General features: G+C 45.3%; 6 protein-coding genes across 7 annotated transcripts; 2 read left to right on the top strand and 4 right to left on the bottom strand.

The window, feature by feature from the left end:
• Positions 1–716: 716 nt before the first annotated feature.
• Positions 717–3,455, bottom strand: smpdl3a (sphingomyelin phosphodiesterase acid like 3A). Its single transcript, XM_088362564.1, has 8 exons — positions 3,267–3,455; positions 2,738–2,951; positions 2,515–2,659; positions 2,353–2,449; positions 2,127–2,290; positions 1,852–2,032; positions 1,471–1,595; positions 717–1,405 (listed from the first exon to the last, which is right to left on the bottom strand). Exons 1-8 carry the CDS (start codon positions 3,385–3,387, stop codon positions 1,073–1,075), a joined length of 1,380 nt encoding a protein of 459 aa, XP_088218690.1. The 5' UTR covers positions 3,388–3,455; the 3' UTR covers positions 717–1,072.
• Positions 3,456–3,835: 380 nt separating this feature from the next.
• On the bottom strand, positions 3,836–5,306 carry LOC148381519 (fatty acid-binding protein, brain). Its single transcript, XM_088362134.1, has 4 exons — positions 5,139–5,306; positions 4,313–4,485; positions 4,143–4,244; positions 3,836–4,030 (listed from the first exon to the last, which is right to left on the bottom strand). The coding sequence occupies exons 1-4, from the start codon at positions 5,209–5,211 to the stop codon at positions 3,980–3,982; spliced, it is 399 nt and encodes a 132-aa protein (XP_088218260.1). The 5' UTR covers positions 5,212–5,306; the 3' UTR covers positions 3,836–3,979.
• Positions 5,307–6,088: 782 nt separating this feature from the next.
• On the top strand, positions 6,089–7,953 carry arv1 (ARV1 fatty acid homeostasis modulator). Its single transcript, XM_088362368.1, has 5 exons — positions 6,089–6,215; positions 7,038–7,157; positions 7,220–7,373; positions 7,442–7,678; positions 7,742–7,953. The coding sequence occupies exons 1-5, from the start codon at positions 6,123–6,125 to the stop codon at positions 7,849–7,851; spliced, it is 714 nt and encodes a 237-aa protein (XP_088218494.1). The 5' UTR covers positions 6,089–6,122; the 3' UTR covers positions 7,852–7,953.
• A 1,105-nt stretch (positions 7,954–9,058) lies between these two features.
• On the bottom strand, positions 9,059–12,015 carry fam89a (family with sequence similarity 89 member A). The gene is made up of 2 exons (XM_088362369.1): positions 11,575–12,015; positions 9,059–10,778 (listed from the first exon to the last, which is right to left on the bottom strand). The coding sequence occupies exons 1-2, from the start codon at positions 11,821–11,823 to the stop codon at positions 10,500–10,502; spliced, it is 528 nt and encodes a 175-aa protein (XP_088218495.1). The 5' UTR covers positions 11,824–12,015; the 3' UTR covers positions 9,059–10,499.
• A 1,287-nt stretch (positions 12,016–13,302) lies between these two features.
• sprtn (SprT-like N-terminal domain) lies at positions 13,303–15,674 on the bottom strand. Of its 2 annotated transcripts, XM_088361000.1 has the most exons (5): positions 15,242–15,673; positions 15,059–15,158; positions 14,836–14,964; positions 14,517–14,778; positions 13,303–14,386 (listed from the first exon to the last, which is right to left on the bottom strand). In XM_088361000.1, the coding sequence occupies exons 1-5, from the start codon at positions 15,487–15,489 to the stop codon at positions 13,686–13,688; spliced, it is 1,440 nt and encodes a 479-aa protein (XP_088217126.1). In that variant the 5' UTR covers positions 15,490–15,673; the 3' UTR covers positions 13,303–13,685. The 2 variants fall into 2 exon arrangements, with proteins under 2 accessions (XP_088217126.1, XP_088217125.1); XM_088360999.1 differs by having other exon boundaries at positions 14,517–14,964; positions 15,242–15,674.
• Positions 15,675–16,134: 460 nt separating this feature from the next.
• Positions 16,135–19,065, top strand: exoc8 (exocyst complex component 8). Its single transcript, XM_088360996.1, has 6 exons — positions 16,135–16,570; positions 16,650–17,219; positions 17,298–17,586; positions 17,661–17,914; positions 17,995–18,243; positions 18,360–19,065. Exons 1-6 carry the CDS (start codon positions 16,277–16,279, stop codon positions 18,765–18,767), a joined length of 2,064 nt encoding a protein of 687 aa, XP_088217122.1. The 5' UTR covers positions 16,135–16,276; the 3' UTR covers positions 18,768–19,065.
• Positions 19,066–19,102: the final 37 nt, after the last annotated feature.

The raw sequence follows: 19,102 nt of genomic DNA, 5'->3' as shown, positions 1-19,102 counted from the left end.
ATCGTAATGATTATTGTTTACGATCTTTTTTTATAGTTGTAAATGCACTCATGCTCAACAAAAAGTGGTGAGAGAGAAAAGAAAGACAAGCTTTGTTTGCACTCAACAGCGCCTCACTGATGTTACCGTGGCGACGGCCGCCCCAGCAACAGTCTTCGCTCACCCGCCAGTATGCTGTTACCACGGTTATGCACCGATCAAGGGATTGAGGAATTGGGGAGGGGGCGGGCGGATGGGGGGGGTGGTCTAAGCTGGGGTGTAAAGAGGTGAATTTCTCACCATTCATCATTCATCTTAACTTCTTTTTTCTTCTTCTGACACTTTCTGGACATTCTTTTGGGTCTTTTTAGAAGTTACACATGAAGAGATCGGATGTTCTAAAACTAAGGACTGTCAACGTTGGGGGTGGGGGCGCTAGAGTAGCCGGGGGGGGCAAACAATAGCGCTGGAATGAGGCTGAGAACATTCAAAGCAGAAGTTGCCAGGGGGCAAAGCGGGCTAAAGGGGGGGGTGAGTCAAATGAGGTCAGTGGCTGCTCTTTTCTTTTTCTAGCCGCACAACTTTAAACAGACAAACACAACATTATATTCACTTCCTGCTCACGTGTGAGCATGTAAATACGGAATATTAAATTTAATTGAGTTTTTCGTGTTAGCCTAGCAAGCATTAGCAAATTGATGGATGTTTCGTAACTTAAAACATTGACTAAATGAGGCTGTGATGGAAAAAGTTTTTTTATTTTTTTTTACTGTTTTGACAGTAAGATAAAAATTATTTGGCAATTGTACCATTAAGCTAACAAAATGTCCTTTTTTTCTTTTTTTTCCCTTTAGCAGCAAAACTTGAACTAAAGTCAACAACTGGCAGCAAAGACGGTTTCAAGATTAAAAAGACAACAGAATTAGAATCATCCCCTTTTACATTCCCATTTTGAATTCATTGTGCTTCAGCAATCATAATTCATTTCATTAGCATTTAATTACCTCCGTTTTTTGGACTGATTGGACAAAATCTCAATAACCTGCAATATAAAAATAACAACTTGTCACCTATGAATTGCATTAAAAGGATATCAAAGAATGTCACTAGCGAGAGAATGGCGATGATGTTGCTCTCCCACACAAGCCGAGTAGGAGCTCTGGTCCATGAAGAGCATGGCGCACAACTGAAGGACCTTACACTCGCCCCGGCATGGCGGCAAGCCATCGAAACCAACCGTGAAGTGAGCAAAGTAGGTGTCGAACGCCGAGTTGGGCAGCAGCCACAATTGCAGAGCCAGCCGGCGCAGACTGACCGGTCGCAGGTCCGGCAGGCTGAACGTTTTGGTCATGACGTACTCCAACTTCCAGTCGGCTCGTTGCTTGAGGTTAGCCTCGGTCAGGTTGAGGAAGTATTGCCAGATGTCCTGTACATAAAAAACACGATTGTTATTCATTTGTGTGGTGTTGGCAGGATGGATATGGGTCTTACCAAAATGCCAAAATCTTGTTTGTCGTAGAAATACAGTCGCACCGCTGGGTTGTTTGAGTACGATTCCCAAGAGCTTTTGATGGGCGTTACCGCCGGAGATACAAACACAGAGTTCACAGCTTCACCTACACACACACACAAAAAAAAAATAATTCATTACCAACCACATTCTATTTATAATTTATTTATCATTACGTCAAACTGACTATTTAATATATTGTATAACATCTGTGTGGGATGCCACAAGGCTCAACCTCGGCTCCCCTATATTTCCTTTGATTGTGTGGCCACTGCATTAGGGACACCTGCTTATATGACCCTATGTTTCATCATATGTTTTTGGATGATGTATATAATGTATTCACATATTTCTGCTGTCACCTTTGTGGTCGAGGAGCACCATGACACTGTCTTTGTGCGTGTGTCCATAAAAATGTCCGGCAATCACATGACTGTAGCGCCTACAGATGTTGATTAACCTCTCGTTGGGCTCATCCCTGATGGCCGTTAAGTTCCGGGTGAAGGGCAGGAATCCCAGCGGAACGTGAGATATTATAAACACCTGCAGAAACATCAATCATGGCTTGAGCTGAGTCAGCAATTTTGAAACTTGCCATCATCAACCATACATATTATGATTAATAATAACAAATGACCTTCTCCTTATTGGCGTCGGCCTTTTGCAGTGTGTCCTCCAGCCACTCGAATTGTCCCGCTGGATCGCTCATGTTGACGGTGGCTTTGTTGGGACCGTAGTAGAGGATGCTGTTCACGCTTATTACTCGAATGCCCGTACGGACCAGCTGGGTGTAGAAACCCCCTGCAGCACCAGGACACAGGCTACCAATATGACCAACAAGAAAAAAAAATGACATAAATAACCTTGTGAGAGAGTTTCCAGTGCTTGGTCTTCCAACCAGGGCTTCCACAAGCGTGCAGCAGCCTTGTAGATGTCATTGGTGGACGTCGGCAACTGATCCTGACAACACACGCAAAATATACATAAGAAGCATACATACGTGCTTTTGAAAAAGTGCTGGCTACCTGCGGCCAGTAGTCATGGTTTCCAATGGCGGGAAAGACGGTGACGTCCGGGAAGTGTTGTCGGATGGTTTGCGTCAAGTTGCTCAACACCTGGATCACCACTGACGTGGATAGTTCACTTACAGGAACGTGAGGTGGACTGTCTCTGTAGTGGTCATCATTAAATAAATAAAAATATGATTGAATTGGATTAATGATTCAGTCCTATAATCTATGACAGTACCCGGTCCAAATGAAGAAGTCGTTGGGTTGCACGAGGCTCTTTATGTGCATGAAGGCCGACTGGATGAGACTGTAAGGCGAGTCGCACACAAAGTCCCCAAATGGACCGGCACCGGTGGCGGGCACCCCTTTGGAGGAGAAACACACCTTGGTGGGGTCCGGCGCCAGGTTGTAGGTGGGGTCCAAATGTAGGTCAGTGATGTGCCAGAACCTTCCTGGTATAGAATAGAAAGATCCTTATGTGCAAAATAAAATTAAATAAATGAATAAATAAATAAATAGATAAATAAATAAAATAAATAGAATAAAAAGATAAAAAATACAAGCTATAAACCCACACAGAAGAACATACAAATAATTGTTCAAAACAAAAACTGCAGGTTGTGAACACTTCTGGAATGCATTGCATATTAATTCCCCAACAGCACTTTAAACGACTCGATAATTTCAAAGTCAGTGGAACAGCTTTGATTTTTTGTCCTGCATGGAAATCTGTGCAAACTTGTTCTTTGGGAGGTGTCACGACTCACCTGCATGCACCGGTTCGGCTACTCTTCCCGGGGGAGCCGCCTCAAAGCGTCCAGCGGTGCATAATAGGAGAACAAAACAGGCCAGTGGCGTCTTCATGTCGTTAAAAGGGAACCTCGGCATGTAAAACAACGATTGTATAGCTTCACTTGTTTTTGTTGACGAAAAACCGGAAGTTGTACCGGTCAGCCCGTCACGTGACTCAGTGTTGCAATGGACGGGGGCGTGGTTTAGCTTGATTGACGGCATGGCTGGTTCTGTAACTTCCAGTAAAAAGCACTTAACTATGTCGTCCAACCTGATGTGACCTGTTTGTATCATGCAATTGTATAATTAAAAAAAAAAAAAAAAAAATGTCGTTCAACCTGCTTGTTTATTCTTCTTGTTATTTTTTTTTTTTGGGCAGGGAGTAAAATCTTTTAATAATGTCCATATTATTTAACAAATGGGCTAACAAGTAACAAACCATATTGTTATACCTCTTGAGGTCAAAATTAAATTCATCTCAACTACTAATATAGCAATTCAACCATTTGTCATTCACTGATAAAAACAGATGAGAAGAGTCAACTTATTTCCTTATGTTTTATTCCCCACATTTGCAGAGATGAGCAGTCCAATATGTCACATTTTTTCATATAAAAAAAATCTTTTAAAAAAAACGTGCAGCTTTTGAGGAGGAAGACAATGATGAAGAAGTGGTGCAAAGTGGCCTCTACGCCTTCTCGTAGGTGCGCACTGCATGGATGTCCTCGAAGGTCAAGTTCTGGATGAGGAAAACGAAAAGGTCACTCCTGAGAAAAACTTCATTCAAAAAATTAGGAACATTTTGGGAGCTGCAGAATGAGGTCGATTCAACTTTTGGAAACTTGTCTCACCATGACCAACTTTCCATCCTTGATCTCCCTGACGAACTTGGTCTCCTTGCCGTCCCACTTCTGCACGTGGACCAGCTTGTCTCCGTCCATGCTCACTGTGGACTGCGAAGGAAATGATGGTCAGTATTTTTGCTTCCTGTGTGCTTCACTGTTGCTTGGCGTGTTCTTACCTTGCAGTTCCTGTCGTCGGCGGTGGTCTCATCAAACTCCTCCCCCAACTTGAAGGAGATCTCGGTGTTCTTGAAGGTGCTCTGCGTGCGGACGGTCACCTTGTCGCCTTCCTGGCTGATGATGACGGTGGGCTTGGTCACGTTGCCCACCTGCCGGGTGGCGAAGCCCACGCCTGGGAAGGAAGACGCCCGGAAGCACATGCTTAAACCATTATGAATATCAACATTAACATCAATATTAATATCAGTTAATAAAAGTGCCATATGTGTATTTTTGCTCTTAGGAAAGTGATAGCTGAGAAGAATGACGTACAGCACTCCATTGGCTATATTTATATTCATATTTATATTTAAATTTATATTTATATCTAGCTTGCTAACTGCATGCCACAAGTGCGTCGGATAAGCGCTGATGCGGAATAAGGCGCTTGAGTTTTCATAAAGTGGGGGAGGGGAGACTCACGCCAGACTAAAGTGTGTTTTACTGAAAAAAATATACAAAATGTTCTACATAGTTCTCAGCCATCACATATTTTCTACAAATATCTTCAAGCATGTTTCATTTAGTCATAAACTAATCTTTGAATTTGCTTTCCAGGTTGTTCAAGTCCATCTTTGTCCTACAGTTCAGCACATGAGTAGAACAACTGTTACGAGTAACTAGTTCACCATTACTGTGTGCCATTTCTGCACACTAGTAGGACAACTAACTCCAAGTCACTAGTACGGCAAAACTGCATTTGTTGGCAAGTGCATGCTACTAGTGCGTTCCAGAATCCCACTAGTTAACATCCAGCACTTGACCAGTTGCACTCGAGCTACTCACCAAGAGCTTTCATGTATTCATCGAAGTTGTCGCTGTCCACCAGCTTCCAAGTGGCGCAAAAGGCATCGACCATGTTGAAGGTTTTTGGGTGTGCTGAGCAGGCTGAAGGTCTGACAAGAAGCGCGGGGCACCCCTTCAGGGCTCTTATTGGGGGCCCCCATTAGTATGCAGGCAGGTGGGCAGGGCCCAGCGGCTCTTTAGCTCAGGAGACTTTTTTGCTGGACTGCCATTGGTCCCAAAAATGGGTCACGGGCCAACTGAACCCCCAGGAAAGAAGAAAGAAGTCCAAATTAGCCCAGTGGAGTGATTAATGTCATTAGCACCATTCAGGCTGTGAGTGGGGCAGAAAAAAAAAGAACATGTTGTAATGGGAAAAGGAATGTGAATGTCTTTTATTGCAGAAAAGATGCCTTTATTCCCCAAAAAAGCACCTCTGTGTATTTCTAAAAAGTGTGCATTTTGTTCTCGAAAAATAAGACTTTATATTTGTAATTAATAGGCCTTTTGACATAAAACAAAGCAATTAAAACATGTGCCTAGGCAGACAACCTAGTTTAATTCTATTAATTTTCTTTTTTAATTTATATACTTTGAACTGTAAAATTTGATGTTTTTAATGTTGTATTTTTAATCATGCAAAGCACTTTGCGAGAGCCTGCAGGGCAAAAAAACCCCACCCATACACCTAATGCGCTGGACTTTGTAACCGGTAAATTGATGGTGGGAGGATGTTTTGTATTGCTCTATCGCCATCTCGCGGAAAATGTTTGAAGTACATGCTTAAATCATTATAAACCGTGAATTTCTACCCCGCAGCAACGACGTGTGCAGTACAAGCGTAATTGTTTACAATACTTCATAGGCTACATTTACATTTATAATGTTTAACTTCGTAAATTAAATTAATCCGTGAGTAATAAAAACTTTTATTTTGAAAGGACACTATCGTTGTTTACTTCCGGGTTCGTATAGTAGGTTAGAAGAATGGCATCTTGCTTCCGATGCATCGAGTGTAATGAAAAGGCGACGGAGTTGCACCGTGATTACTCCAACGGAATCCTGAAGATCACATTATGCGTGTGTTATATTCTAATATGTTCCCATTTATTTGCTTGGCTGGCTTGAAATAAAATATCGTCGCTCCTCGGATTTACGACGGCGGAATTACATGCTACTTTGCAGCACATCATCGATTGTTTTTATAATTATGATCTAAAAGTATTATTCATAAAAATATTTGGTGCAATTATAGCTCCGGACTACGTATTGAATTTCTCAATGTGATTGCTTTCAGGCTCATTTTAATGTCTTGTCCTTATTGCCAACAGTTTAGGGGTTGATTCCACAAGGGGGCGCAAATACCTATATAAACGTCATTTTGTCCTAAAATGAGGATTTTTTTTTTTTTTTAGTAACTGCTTCCAAAGTTGTCTGTCCTAGCAGCACTTACTAAATATTTTAGTTATTTGAATCAAATGACATTTCACAAATCATTTCATGTAGGATTTTATTTTTTTATTTTTATTTTATAGCCTTGTGTGGCTGTATATATTGCACATCCAAAACAGCCCGCTATCCTCATTTTAATGTCTTGTCCTTATTGCCAACAGTTTAGGGGTTGATTCCACAAGGGGGCGCAAATACCTATATAAACGTCATTTTGTCCTAAAATGAGGATTTTTTTTTTTTTTTTTAGTAACTGCTTCCAAAGTTGTCTGTCCTAGCAACACTTACTAAATATTTTAGTTATTTGAATCAAATGACATTTCACAAATCATTTCATGTAGGATTTTATTTTTTTATTTTTATTTTATAGCCCTATGTGGCTGCATATATTGCACATCCAAAACAGCCCGCTATCCTCATTCTAATTCGGGTCCTTTCCCTTCCCATCTTCAGGGTTCCTGCCAGAAGCCAGTAGACAAGTACATCGAATACGACCCAGTCATCATCCTAATCGATGCCGTCTTGTGCAAGACTCAGGCCTTCAGACACATTTTGTTCAACACGAGCTGGGATGTAAGTAAAACAAGAAAGCCAAATGCCATTCATTGCTAAATGCTACAACCGTCCACCACCAGATCCACTGGAAGCTGTGCATGTTCTGCCTGCTGTGCGAGGCCTACCTCAGGTGGTCGCTCCGGCACAGCTCGGAGTCCAGCGATGACCCCGCTGACATCATCAGATACACCAAGGAGTGGGAGTTCTACGGCATGGTGACCTTGGCCGCGCTGGGTATGACAACCAGGACAATGCAGGAATTCAACTTTGAAGGATTGGCGTTACCTGTCGTCTACATTTAGAGCTGCTGGCGTTCTGCGGCGGGGTGCTGTTTGTCCTGAGGGCGGCGGCGATGTCATCCAGTGGGCGCAGTTACAGAGGAGATGTGGATCTCAATCTCCTTCTGAGAGCTCTTCTGCTGTCCTGCTATGGAAAAGTCCTCCTGGTGCCCGCCGTCATCTGGGAACACGACTTCCTGCCGCTCTGCCTCGGCTTCATCAAAGTCTTTGTGCTCACCTCAAACATGCAAGCCGTGAGAGGTCAGTGACAGCCTCGTGTGCATGTCGGAGAATGGTGTCAAAGTAATTTTTTTTTTCCTCCAGTGATCCTTAACTGCAGCAAGAGCTTGGCGTTGTGCTCCGTGTGCGTGGGCCTGCTGTCAGAGACTTTGGCGGCTCGGACGTGCCAAACCGTTGCGGCTGCATTTCATTAAACTACCTTCATTTTTGTAATAAAAAAAATGTACAAATGCCTTTCTAAGATATTTATGTATTTTGTAATGACAAATGTTTACCAATAAAAGTCTTCTGTCAAATATTTGAAAATATTTTTGCATCGCTAGGATGTAGCTACTTGCCATTGCGTCAGCACATTTCATATTTGTCATTCCTTTGTGCAGGTGTGCCGAATGTTCACACCCAAGTTGGATATGAAAAACAAAAATAACAAAGCACAATAATACAAAACACGGACATACATTCATGTGTAGAAAAGCACCGTGACATGACGATGACCAGAGAGTGAGCACACGCCCAACTGCCACCACAAGATTGGAGAACCTTGGATGTGGCGTGGCGGCAAAGATTATGTTAATCTGCTCTAATCCGCACACGGCTGCACACTGCAGCACAAACATGCAGCACTCACTCATTCACTCACTCACTCACAAGTTCCTCTTTTCATCAATTTGCTCACATTGCCGGCTGCACTCTGCTGATTACATTCGAATGCTTCGTAATACATGCAGGGAATATGCAAAGTGGGTCATTTGCATACACGCTACACACAATCGAATTGAGCAGAATTGTGTTGGACTCCTCTACATTTATTATTGTGCCTTTTTTCCCTCATTATTTGGTAGAGGCATAATTTTGCTGCACCATTTGTGTTCCAATTTCAGTTTCTTAAAATGTAATAAAATTGCTAGGAGAATAAATGCAAAATAATTCATTTCCCCCCCAAATAGCACTTTTGAAACAATGGATTAAGAAAAACGGACGCTTTGACCCACTTGTGCATGTGGGAGTTATGCTCATCAATAGTTGGCAAGCCGTAGCGCCTCGGGTGAAGGCGGCTGCGGCTTCAAAGGCACCAAAATGCAGATTGACGCATTGAAATGCACAGCACGCAACGATGCGTTCAGGGAACAGCGAGAAAGTAGGCCAGAAGATGCGCAACGAGGAGGAGCACATCCTGCATCCTCCTTGTGTAGATTTGAGCGCGTGTGGTTTGCATGACCAAATTGGCCTTGACTCGACCGATTTGTAGACCGAGATTTCGATTATTTGGCTGAATCAATTTCCATTGGGCAGATATCAACAAAAATCAGATTTTTTGGTTAATTCTAGATCTTACATCGGCGGAACAATTATTTACTAAAAATTAGGGCTGGCCTTTTTTTGCAAAAAGTCAAAACTGCGTGGAAACATATGTACTCCTTTTATTAAACTGATCTCAGCCAGAAAAGCAGCAGCGGTGTGGTTTACAGATGAATGACACCACGTCGCAATTACAATGCGCAATAAACAGCAGAAGAAGAAAAAGAAAATAAAAAAGACATTTTCCCCTGAAAAATGCTACAATCTGGAAGCTAGCTAGTGTTAGCAGCGGGAAGATTCGTTTGATTTGAGGCTGATTTCGAAAGAGCGTCTCTTTTGAATGCTACTAAAGTTTGATGTTAGCATAAATTTGTAGCTTTTCTTTACACCCCCCCCCAAAAAAATACTAGCACACACATGCAAATGTTTAACTTATTGTAAGACTTGTTCTGCAACCTGACAAACATATACTTGAGCTATCGATGGTGAGAAACGAAGTATTGCTGTGAGCAGGCGCTAACGTGTTAGCATCAAGCTGCTGGTGTAGAATTACAAACGTTATTTTGAACGGTCGTTGCATTTTGTATGTGTGCAAAGGCACTGCTAGTGAAGGACATCCAATGAGCGTGTGCATGGTTTGTAGGATTTCACTGCTATGATTTGTTGAGACGTTTGCACAGGTGACACCAAAGGACAAAAAAAAAAACATTCAATAATACATTACGACAAAGTGTTTTTGATATGATGCCGATAAAGATTATTAGGTTGTTGGATCGGGTGTACCTAATGAACCACTGAGTAAATGGACATTTACTTTTGCGCATCTGTAACGTAATTTTTTTTTTAGCTCTGCTAATATTGATTATTAGCATGAGCTAAAGGCACAGCTAACCGTGCGCTACGGTGTGGAGACATTCTTGTAGATTTTTTTTGACATTTTGCAAGATTAGCTATATTTTTGCCGAGCGCTGCACTGTCTTTGGTCATCTGACGTCTAGACACAAATGATGACAACGAATAAGGTCGCTTCACGTAACGTGACGTAGAAAATGACCCTGTGATCAGATGTTAACGATGAACACGCAAAATGTTTCATTTTTACGAGCACTTTTACAAATTTGTGCTTGCCTGCTTGGTCTGATCGCTCCGACGTCCCTCTTAAAATCATCGCGATCGGTTTGGTTAACAATTACTTCTCGGCTGCAAATCTTTCCCGATACTCCCAGGAGCAGATATTGTGGTTTTTTTTATAATATATAATAAATAATAAAACTTTGCCCAAACACTTACATGTAAACCCTGCCGGATGGCGTAAGTAACCGGCATAGAATAAGATAACACATCTAACATACATACAGTATATTACTAATCTTTTTTTTCTTTTTTTTTTAAGTAAACAAGTTTGATTCGACTCCATCGAGTGCGATGAAGCGCCAAGCTGGGCCCCTTGCAGCATTAAAGTTTGACCACAGGGGGCGCCGCAATGAGGCTTGGGCATTACATTCCCGGTGCAAATGTAAGAAAATACCAGACGAAGGAGGCATCAGATGGTGACCCGGAAGGACTCCCAGCTGTCGTCTTTGCTGACCCCGCCGTCGCTGGTGCCTACCCCCGCCATGCCGTTGCCGTCCGGGTGCTCGTCGGTGGGCGTGGCGCCCGGCTCGGCGTAGTACTCGTCGTCCTCGTCGAAGTAGCCGTTCTCCATCATGCCGAGGCCGGAGGCGGCGCTCAAGTCCTGGCAGCTGCCCTTGTACTCCTGGATGGACTCGTGCAGCGACCATAGCTGACACAGCAGGGACATGTCCTGTTGACGTAAGCCCACCTGAAGGGCGGGCGGCACAACAGCAGAACATTTTGGGTTTAAATTCACATTTGAAGGTTACTAAAAAGAGCTGGGCTCTTGGTTTGACTCCGTGTGTGCTTTGAGGATAAATGTAAAGTGACACAGGGCAACCAGAGTGCCATGACCCGAGGTTGACTGTCTTGTTCGAGACAACGAATCACCGGCGTGTGAGTCGGGACTGTTCAAACAACTTCAGACTCGACGTAAATTGTGACCACTCAAGAGTGCGGCTCCGGGCCAAAAGCGAACGGATAAGCCTTGACCCAAGGGTTTCCAAATAGGATTGGAGTAGAGCTTCTCTCCTGCGCTTGGCAAATGAGATGTTTTTTTCATCTAGTGAGTGACTGCCAGCAGATCCACCAGGGAGGTTTTCATGAGAGCTGGTCTGGATTTTATTGACAGGGAAAACCCTGGCTGCAGGCAAGGAAGTGAGGGGCGGGGCGGGGGGCTACATGTCAAACATTCTTTTGTGCACTATGAAAACCTGCCAGGTCAAGTTTAACATGGTAATTGTAAAACAACTGTGCATTCAGAAGAGCAGGAATTCTAATCAAACAAGGACAGTTTCACTAGAAATGACATAAAGCTGTGCAAGTTTGGTATTTAAATCACATATAATTAGGGAGTCAAACAACTTAGTCATGAGTCAGTCAGATGAGGTCAAAACATTTGAAAGTTGCCATTTGCTTTGATTTTCTTGCCGAATTTCCCTTAATACCCCAATATTAACAGAAAAGATATACAATTTAAAGCAATTAGATGTAAAATACGTTACCATCTCTTTCCGCAGCAGAGCCAGGGCGGCGTCGAGGTTCGCCGGCTTGCTGGCCAGCAGGCTGTCAGCGTTGTTGCGTCCTCGGCTCAGGTCGTCCTGGATCATGGTCTTCTTCACGTACATCCGCTCCATGTCCCTCCACGAGCCGCCGCTCGAGTTGAGCAAGCCGCTAAGGCTCTTGGGCAGCGGCGGCAGCCCGTCGATGCACGCCATTCCCCCTGCCGAGCCGTTGGCCGACTTCCCGTTCATGGCAACGTGAAAGGGACCAAGCCGAAGGTGGTCAATGGAACTTTTACAAATTATACTGACGGAGGAGAGCTGCTGTTAATTCACACAAAAAAAGCAAATCCGGTAGACTCCACGTTCCACCGACACGAATAGTGTCGCTAGTCTACCGTGCTGCCTATCATTGGCGACGGCATGTCAAGTCTAAAGGAAGGAGGAGCAGCACTTCCGCTTTACGTTTCAAATGACAAAGACTCTTCAAAGAATTACGCAATAGTTAAATAATTTTTCGCGAGTGTATGTTGGACTGTTTAATTTTATTTCAACATATTAGATAATCTAATTCATAAACAAAATGCCCTCGATCCAACTGAGTACTTTTGCGAGGAAACTTTAGTACTCTGAGATTTTAGTTTTAGGCCAACTTCCGGTTCTGGTCTTGTTGGTTCTGTTAACCTGATGCGAAGTAAAATCAACTTCCTGTGCTTTACACTGCTTGCTGGGCGTCTCCCCTGCAGCCCCCCCCCCCCCCAAAAAAAAAAACCCTCAAAACAAACAAAAAACATTTTAAAATTGTTTTCTCACCTTTTTTAAATAATTTTAATAATTTAAATGAAATTATATTTTAGTTTGATAAAAAGCGGTGCCTTTTGATTTGTCACCACGTAATTACTTATAAGTCAGTTGTGAATATTTTTACATTTTAATCCATCATGTTCATTTCAAGCAATAAATCTGTGTGTATGTGTGCGTGAGAGACAATAGTACAAAAGACAGATGGTGGGCTTCACTCCCAGCACCGCCAGCGGGGCCTGGCACCACAATAACAGGACAATAATATTGAAAAGAGTTCACAAAGGTCACATGCACACACCAAGTGTGTTGCTGCCCTGCAGGCCCAACATCGACTCTCGATGCTTGTGTCCTGAAAAGTTAATCCTTATTTTTCTGTACAGTGTAAAAAGGCATTATTATTATTATCATCACAGTATGTTGACACTAGAGGATTAAGCACGTGCAAAGGGACCCCCTGGTAGGGGTGCACGCAAACCCCAGGAGGCTTCTGCTAATCCACTGCCATAAAAAGAACAAGTTTGCATCCGTGGCTAATAAGCATAAAAAAAGATGGATTATCTGAGCCACTTTATTTTAGGCAATGTGACAATTTGCACGTAAGCAGCTTCTCGTTAGCTTGTTACTTATCTTTGAATGATTTTTTTTTGTATAAATAATGCATCAGAGCAGAGATGTCCCCCCCCCGCCCCCAGTGACTAAAAATACACTTTTATGAGCCATTTCTCTTCTTCCATTTGGACCAGCAGCTGGTCTTCTTACACTGTTGACCTATGACCCCTACCCGCCCAACTGCCCCCCCACCCCAGAGGCACCCCTTTACTTCCAGACAACCACCAAGGGATTAAATATTTCAAACAAAACAAAAAGGCTACAATATAACAACTCAAGCAGCTTTTAGTTTACACAAATAAGCACCTGAAATATAGATTGCATTGAAAAAAACTTTATTAACACTTCAAACTGTGAAAACGCATAAAAGTTTAACAATATACAAATTTGTACAAACATGTAAAAAGTATATTTAGTAACATAAAATGAATAAACAGCAAGAAAACGTGAGTCTCGCCAAAAACCAGCGAGTCTCTTCCTGCTGAATAGCAGCCACAACAACGCAGTGTTTTTATAATTAAGTGTATCAAAATCTTTGGTGTGAAAAGCAGCTGCCGAAAAAGACTTCAAGTAAAAAGCAACGCGTCTCTTCTTGAAGGCAAACCAAAGTGCCTTGAACAGTGTGGAAACCACAAGCACAATTATGAAAATATTTTTTAGAAAATAATACCTCTCTTCTGACAGTGCCTCGTCCTCGTAACTCAGCAGAGGCAGGAGTCCAGGTGCTCGTTGATGCTTGACTCCTGGACGCTGGTCTGACACACGGGACACGTGACCATCACCAGCAAAGACGAGGATGAGGCGGCAGCGGTTGCTTGGCTGCTTTTTGGGGGCGATCCCGTAAGGTCGATGGTCTCCACCTTTAGCCTCTTGTTGAAGAGGTCAAAAATGCCAGTTGGGTCATCCAGAGGTCTCTTCTTCCACTGAGGCGTGTTGGCGGCGGTGTTGCCCGACAAATCCTTGGACGACGTGGATGGAGTCGGCGATTGGGTGATGAATGAATTGGAAGACTTGTTGAAAAACGAATCAACGGACATCTGCTTCAGTCCGCCCGGTTCTTCACGCTTGCTGGGACCAGGATTACCGTCGCCTTTGGTAACGTTGCCACGTTCCCCAATACCGCCAACGCCGTTATCGTGACCAGGCCTTTGGATCTTAACCGGCGACCCGTTAATGTTGACGAAGGCTCTAACGTTAGCGACCGATTTCTTGGCGGGCACCTTGTGACCCTGCGGCGCTGTGACGGTGGGAAAGACTCGCCTCAAAGGCGACGGCGGTGTGACGGGTTTACTGACAGTGCAGGAGGCGGGGCTAGCTGACTTCATCACAGAGGAGGAGGAGGTCCCGCCCAGGACGAAGCCTTTACCGCTGAACGCCATCACATCCCGAATGTCCCGACTTCCTGAAATTGACAAGAGGAACAAAACACAGTAAAATCAATAAAAGCACAGCTATATAAATTAGTGACACCAAAACATTTGGAATGGTAACTTAAAAATAAAAAGATAAACAAAATCTAAAAAAGATAATACCTGCTGGCTTTTCAACGGCGGGCACCTTTGTGTCTTTCTTGGCCTCCTTCTTTTTGCCATAACCCTCAGGCTCCTTCACTTTGGTGTAGGTACCCCCGCACGTCCTCTGGTGGTCCCCCCACCAGGGGTCCTGGGGTGAGGGGGCCCGATTCATAGCCCTTTTGACGAAGCCGAAGTAGGGCTTGCGCGACTGGCATGGCCCGTCGCAGCGCCACCAGTGCCGGCGGTACGCGTCCACCTCGTCGTTGAAGCTGTGGAACACCTGCAGGGAAAAAATAACAATGGTGTGAAGCGAGAGGAGGCGGGCGGAGGGGCTTACCGTGATGTTGGCGCCGCTGTGTTTATTAATGCGGTTCATGTGCTTGCAGAACTCGGGCCCGTGGCCGTCGCGGTCTCGGTTGTTCTGCGTCACGAACAGCAGCGCGTGGATCATCTCGTGCAGCAGGGTCTGACCATGCAAGAACATCCATCCGTGTATTTTATGGGAGCTTTATCCATCAGCCCTGATACAGGACAACTCAAGCGGGCTATGGTGCTCTCACCTCCACCAGGTCTTTACGGGGTCTGAGCTTGAGCAGAGGCTCGCTGAGTCTGATCGAACAAAGTCCACCACGACCTTCATAAGAACACACACCTGCACACCTGGCAACATTTTGCAACAATGTTGTTATTTATTCCAGCCACTGGAAACTTTTAGCAGATTTATTTTTAAATGCACTACTTACAGTGTCATCCTGGGGCTCCACTTGACCTCCACCCCACTCAATTTGCCCCAGAAGAACCTGTCGTTGAACTCCAGGAACATCGCGCGGACGTCAGGTGTGGGGTCCAGGATCTCCCACGACGCGTCCACGACGGAGAGTGGTTTCTCGGGCTTCCAGGGGACGAGCGGCCCGGTGTCCATCTCCACGTCGTTCGCTTCATTGTCGAGCTGCTCCTGAAGCTCCAGGGCGAGCACATAGTCGTCATTCATGTCTAAATCCGAAGCCTCTCAGAAGTGACACCCCCACTACAACTTTAAGAGCGCCAGTCAAGTTCGAACTCACTGGCAATTTATTGTCAGATTGAAATTTTATAAATGAAAAGACGAGAAAATGAACGACTAGCTGCACTGTTTACATCGGGAATGCCGCCAGAATGTGACGAGCAATGCTGTATAGGACGATTGAATCCGGCACTGATTTCAAAATAAAACATATTTACCCAAAAAAGGTGGCGGTCATGGTGACTAAACATCAACAATCATTACATTTTACGAGCATAAATGATTTTCATGAATTGTAGCCCTAAATGTTTTGAGTAAATTTTATAAACCACATGAATAATAACCTAACAATATCGAATCACTTTGCTTTTACGTCTAAGTAACGAGATGGAGACGAGCTTCCGTATCCAGAAGTCAATGGGACAACCAAAACACACCCGACATTGTTATTGCTCCCAAATACCAGGACAAATTAAAACTGTCGTTTTTTTTAATGACCGATTCACACTAAAAGAGAAACGTCTTTTACGTTGAATAAGCTTCATAATGTTTACAAATACATATTCAGATTTTTTTTGTGTACTCTTGTATGCTTTATTGTTGGCCATCCTTTTTTCCCGATCTCGTGACGTAGTAGGGTGTCACCCTGTTCTGCTTCCTGTTTGGGTTGCTAGCTGCAATGAATAATTTGGACCTCAAAGGGACCCGTTTTTATTAATTTTAAGCGTATAGTTTAACGATTTCTTTGCAGGGTGGTAAATTAGTCACACTTACAATGTCCGAACCGGGAAATCGACTACGCAGGTTGCTGGAGTCGCCCAATTTCGACCCCCAAAATTACGTGAAGCAGCTGTCGCAGCAATCGGATGGCGATCGAGACCTTCAGGAACACCGGCAGAAGATCCAAAACCTGGCCGACGAGACGGCCCAGAACCTGAAGAAGAACGTGTACAAGAACTACCGACAGTTCATTGAGACGGCCAAGGAGATCTCGTACCTGGAGAGCGAGATGTATCAGCTGAGCCACATCCTTACGGAGCAGAAGAGCATCATGGAGAGCATCACGCAGGCAAGGCTTTTCAGCACAACTAGATTCTGATTTGTGCAATGTATTGCAGTACTAATATTTTCCATGCACACTGATGCAGGCCCTGCTGTCCACCGACAAGGACGAGACCTCCAAGGAGATGCAGGCCGCCTTCCCTAAAGAGAGTGAGGAGGTGAAGCAGAGGAGCCTCACCTCACTTCTTGAGAAGGTGGAGGGTGGCAAGACCATCATGGACACCCCCGGGAGGCACCTGGTGTACAATGGGGACTTAGTGGAATTTGACGTGGACAACATGTCCCCCGTCCAGAAGGTGCACGCCTTCCTCATGAATGACTGCCTGCTGATCGCCACCTGGTTGGCCAACCGCCGCGGGGCCGTCAAGTACAAGTACAACGCCTTGTACGACCTGGAGAGCTTCGCCGTGGTCAACGTCAAGGACAACCCGCCCATGAAGGACATGTTCAAGATCCTCATGTTCCCAGACAGCCGCATCTTCCAGGCGGAAAACAGCAAGATAAAAAAGGAGTGGCTGGAGATCCTGGATGAAACCAAGAAGAACAAAGCCAACAAGGAGCGCGGCAAGGAGGAGGAGAAGAAGCCGATGTCTCCCGTTCGTACCGAAGTGTCCACCAATCCTTTTGACCAGGATGATGACGACGAGCAGACTGAGGTAAGGGTGAGAAATCCTGTTCGTTTTTAAAGTTGGACACTGTGAAGGAACTTATCTTCCATCTTTTTTCTTCCTGAGGTGGAGGAGAGCGTGGATCTCGGTCTGGAGTGGATCCAGGAGCTGCCCGAGGACCTGGATGTGTGCATCGCTCAGAGGGACTTTGAGGGTGCCGTCGACTTGCTGGACAAACTCAGCGAGTACCTGAAGGAGCAGCCGCTCACGCCCAAAGTCAAGGAGCTGCGGGCCAAGGTGGACGAGCGAGTGAGGCAGCTGACCGACGTCCTCGTCTTCGAGCTGTCCCCGGACCGCTCGCTGCGAGGCGGACCTCAGGCCACCAGGAGGGCCGTGTCGCAGCTCATCAGGCTAGGTCACTACCAAATCACTCCGTTCATTTCTGTCAGCAAGGAGAAGCCTTCAAGATCAAATATATTTTGCTCCCAGGCCAGTCCACCAAGGCGTGCGAGCTGTTCCTGAAGAACCGTGCGGCGGCTGTTCAGACGGCCATCCGGCAGCTACGCATTGAGGGCGCCACGCTGCTCTACATCCACAAGCTCTGCAACATCTTCTTCACCGGCCTGCTGGAGACGGCTAAGGAGTTCCAGATGGACTTCGCCGGCAACACAGGCTGCTACTCGGCCTTCGTGGTGTGGTCCCGCTCGGCCATGAGGATGTTTGTGGACGCCTTCAGCAAACAGGTAGGTGGGCCTTGGGTGAGTCAAATATGGCCCGTGGGCTCTTTTCAGATCTTCACTTGCGCTGCGTTTGTGGCGTGAAGGTGTTCGACAGCAAGGAGAGCTTGTCGACGGCGTCCGAGTGCGTGAAGGTGGCCAAGGAGCACTGCCTCCAGCTGACCGATATCGGGCTGGACCTGACCTTCACGCTGGAGTCCCTGCTGGTAAAGGACGTGAAGGCGGCCCTGCTCAGCTACAAGGACATCATCGTGGAGGCCAGCAAGCATCGCAACTCGGAGGAGATGTGGAGGCGGATGAACCTCATGACGCCTGAGGCTCTCACCAAGCTCAAGGTGATCATGATGGGAATGGAGTCACAGGTCCATCCTGTGGACAAACCACATCATCATCATTTACCGTTTTTTGAGACATGAGAACATCTCATCTTTTAACTCGGGCTGACTTACAGGAGGAGATGCGCGCCAGCGGCATGTCGACGTTCGACGCCTACACGGGCGCCGACTGCTGGGTGAACCTGAGCTACACGCTGGTGGCCTTCACCAAGCAGCTGCTGAGCTTCCTGGAGGAGGCCTTGAAGCTCTACTTCCCCGAGCTACACACGGTGCTGCTGGAGAGCCTGCGTGAGATCGTGCTGGTGGCCGTGCAGCACGTGGACTACAGCCTACGCTGCGAGCAGGACGCCGACAAGAAGGCCTTCGTGGTGCTCAACGCCGCCTTCCTGCACGACTGCGTGCTGCCCGAGGTGGAGCGCCGCTTCGAGGAGGCCGTGGGGAAGCCCGCCAAGCAGCTACGGGACCTCCGCAAGAGCACCCGGTCCGTCAGGGTCAACCCCGAGAGCACCATCTCCTTAGTCTGACCTCCTCGGTGCTCACATTTTCACCCAGTGGATGGGGAAAAAGGACTTGAAGTAACTTAGTGTATGTTACTTGGCCACCAGGGGGCAGTGTAACAAAATCACGGAGGCACAAACTAAGACATGTTAAAGATATTTGAATGAAGACAAGGAGGAAGTAATGAATATTCCTGCATTATACAACAGATGGATACAAAAAGGGATATTAAAATGTATAAATGCATATTTCAATGTAAATGTTGATTGCTGTACTCGTTTTTAACCACATTAAAATATTAATGGTTATCACCTTTCACAATAATTTGATTTTTCTTTGTTTTTCCTCAAAAGATTCAAAA

The sequence above is a fragment of the Syngnathus floridae genome, chromosome 19 (genome assembly GCF_059516105.1).
Source record: "Syngnathus floridae isolate MCC-2025c chromosome 19, RoL_Sflo_1.0, whole genome shotgun sequence".
Classification (NCBI taxonomy): domain Eukaryota; kingdom Metazoa; phylum Chordata; class Actinopteri; order Syngnathiformes; family Syngnathidae; genus Syngnathus; species Syngnathus floridae.
Note: the sequence above shows the minus strand (reverse complement) of the source record. Positions and strands in the feature narration are given on the sequence as shown.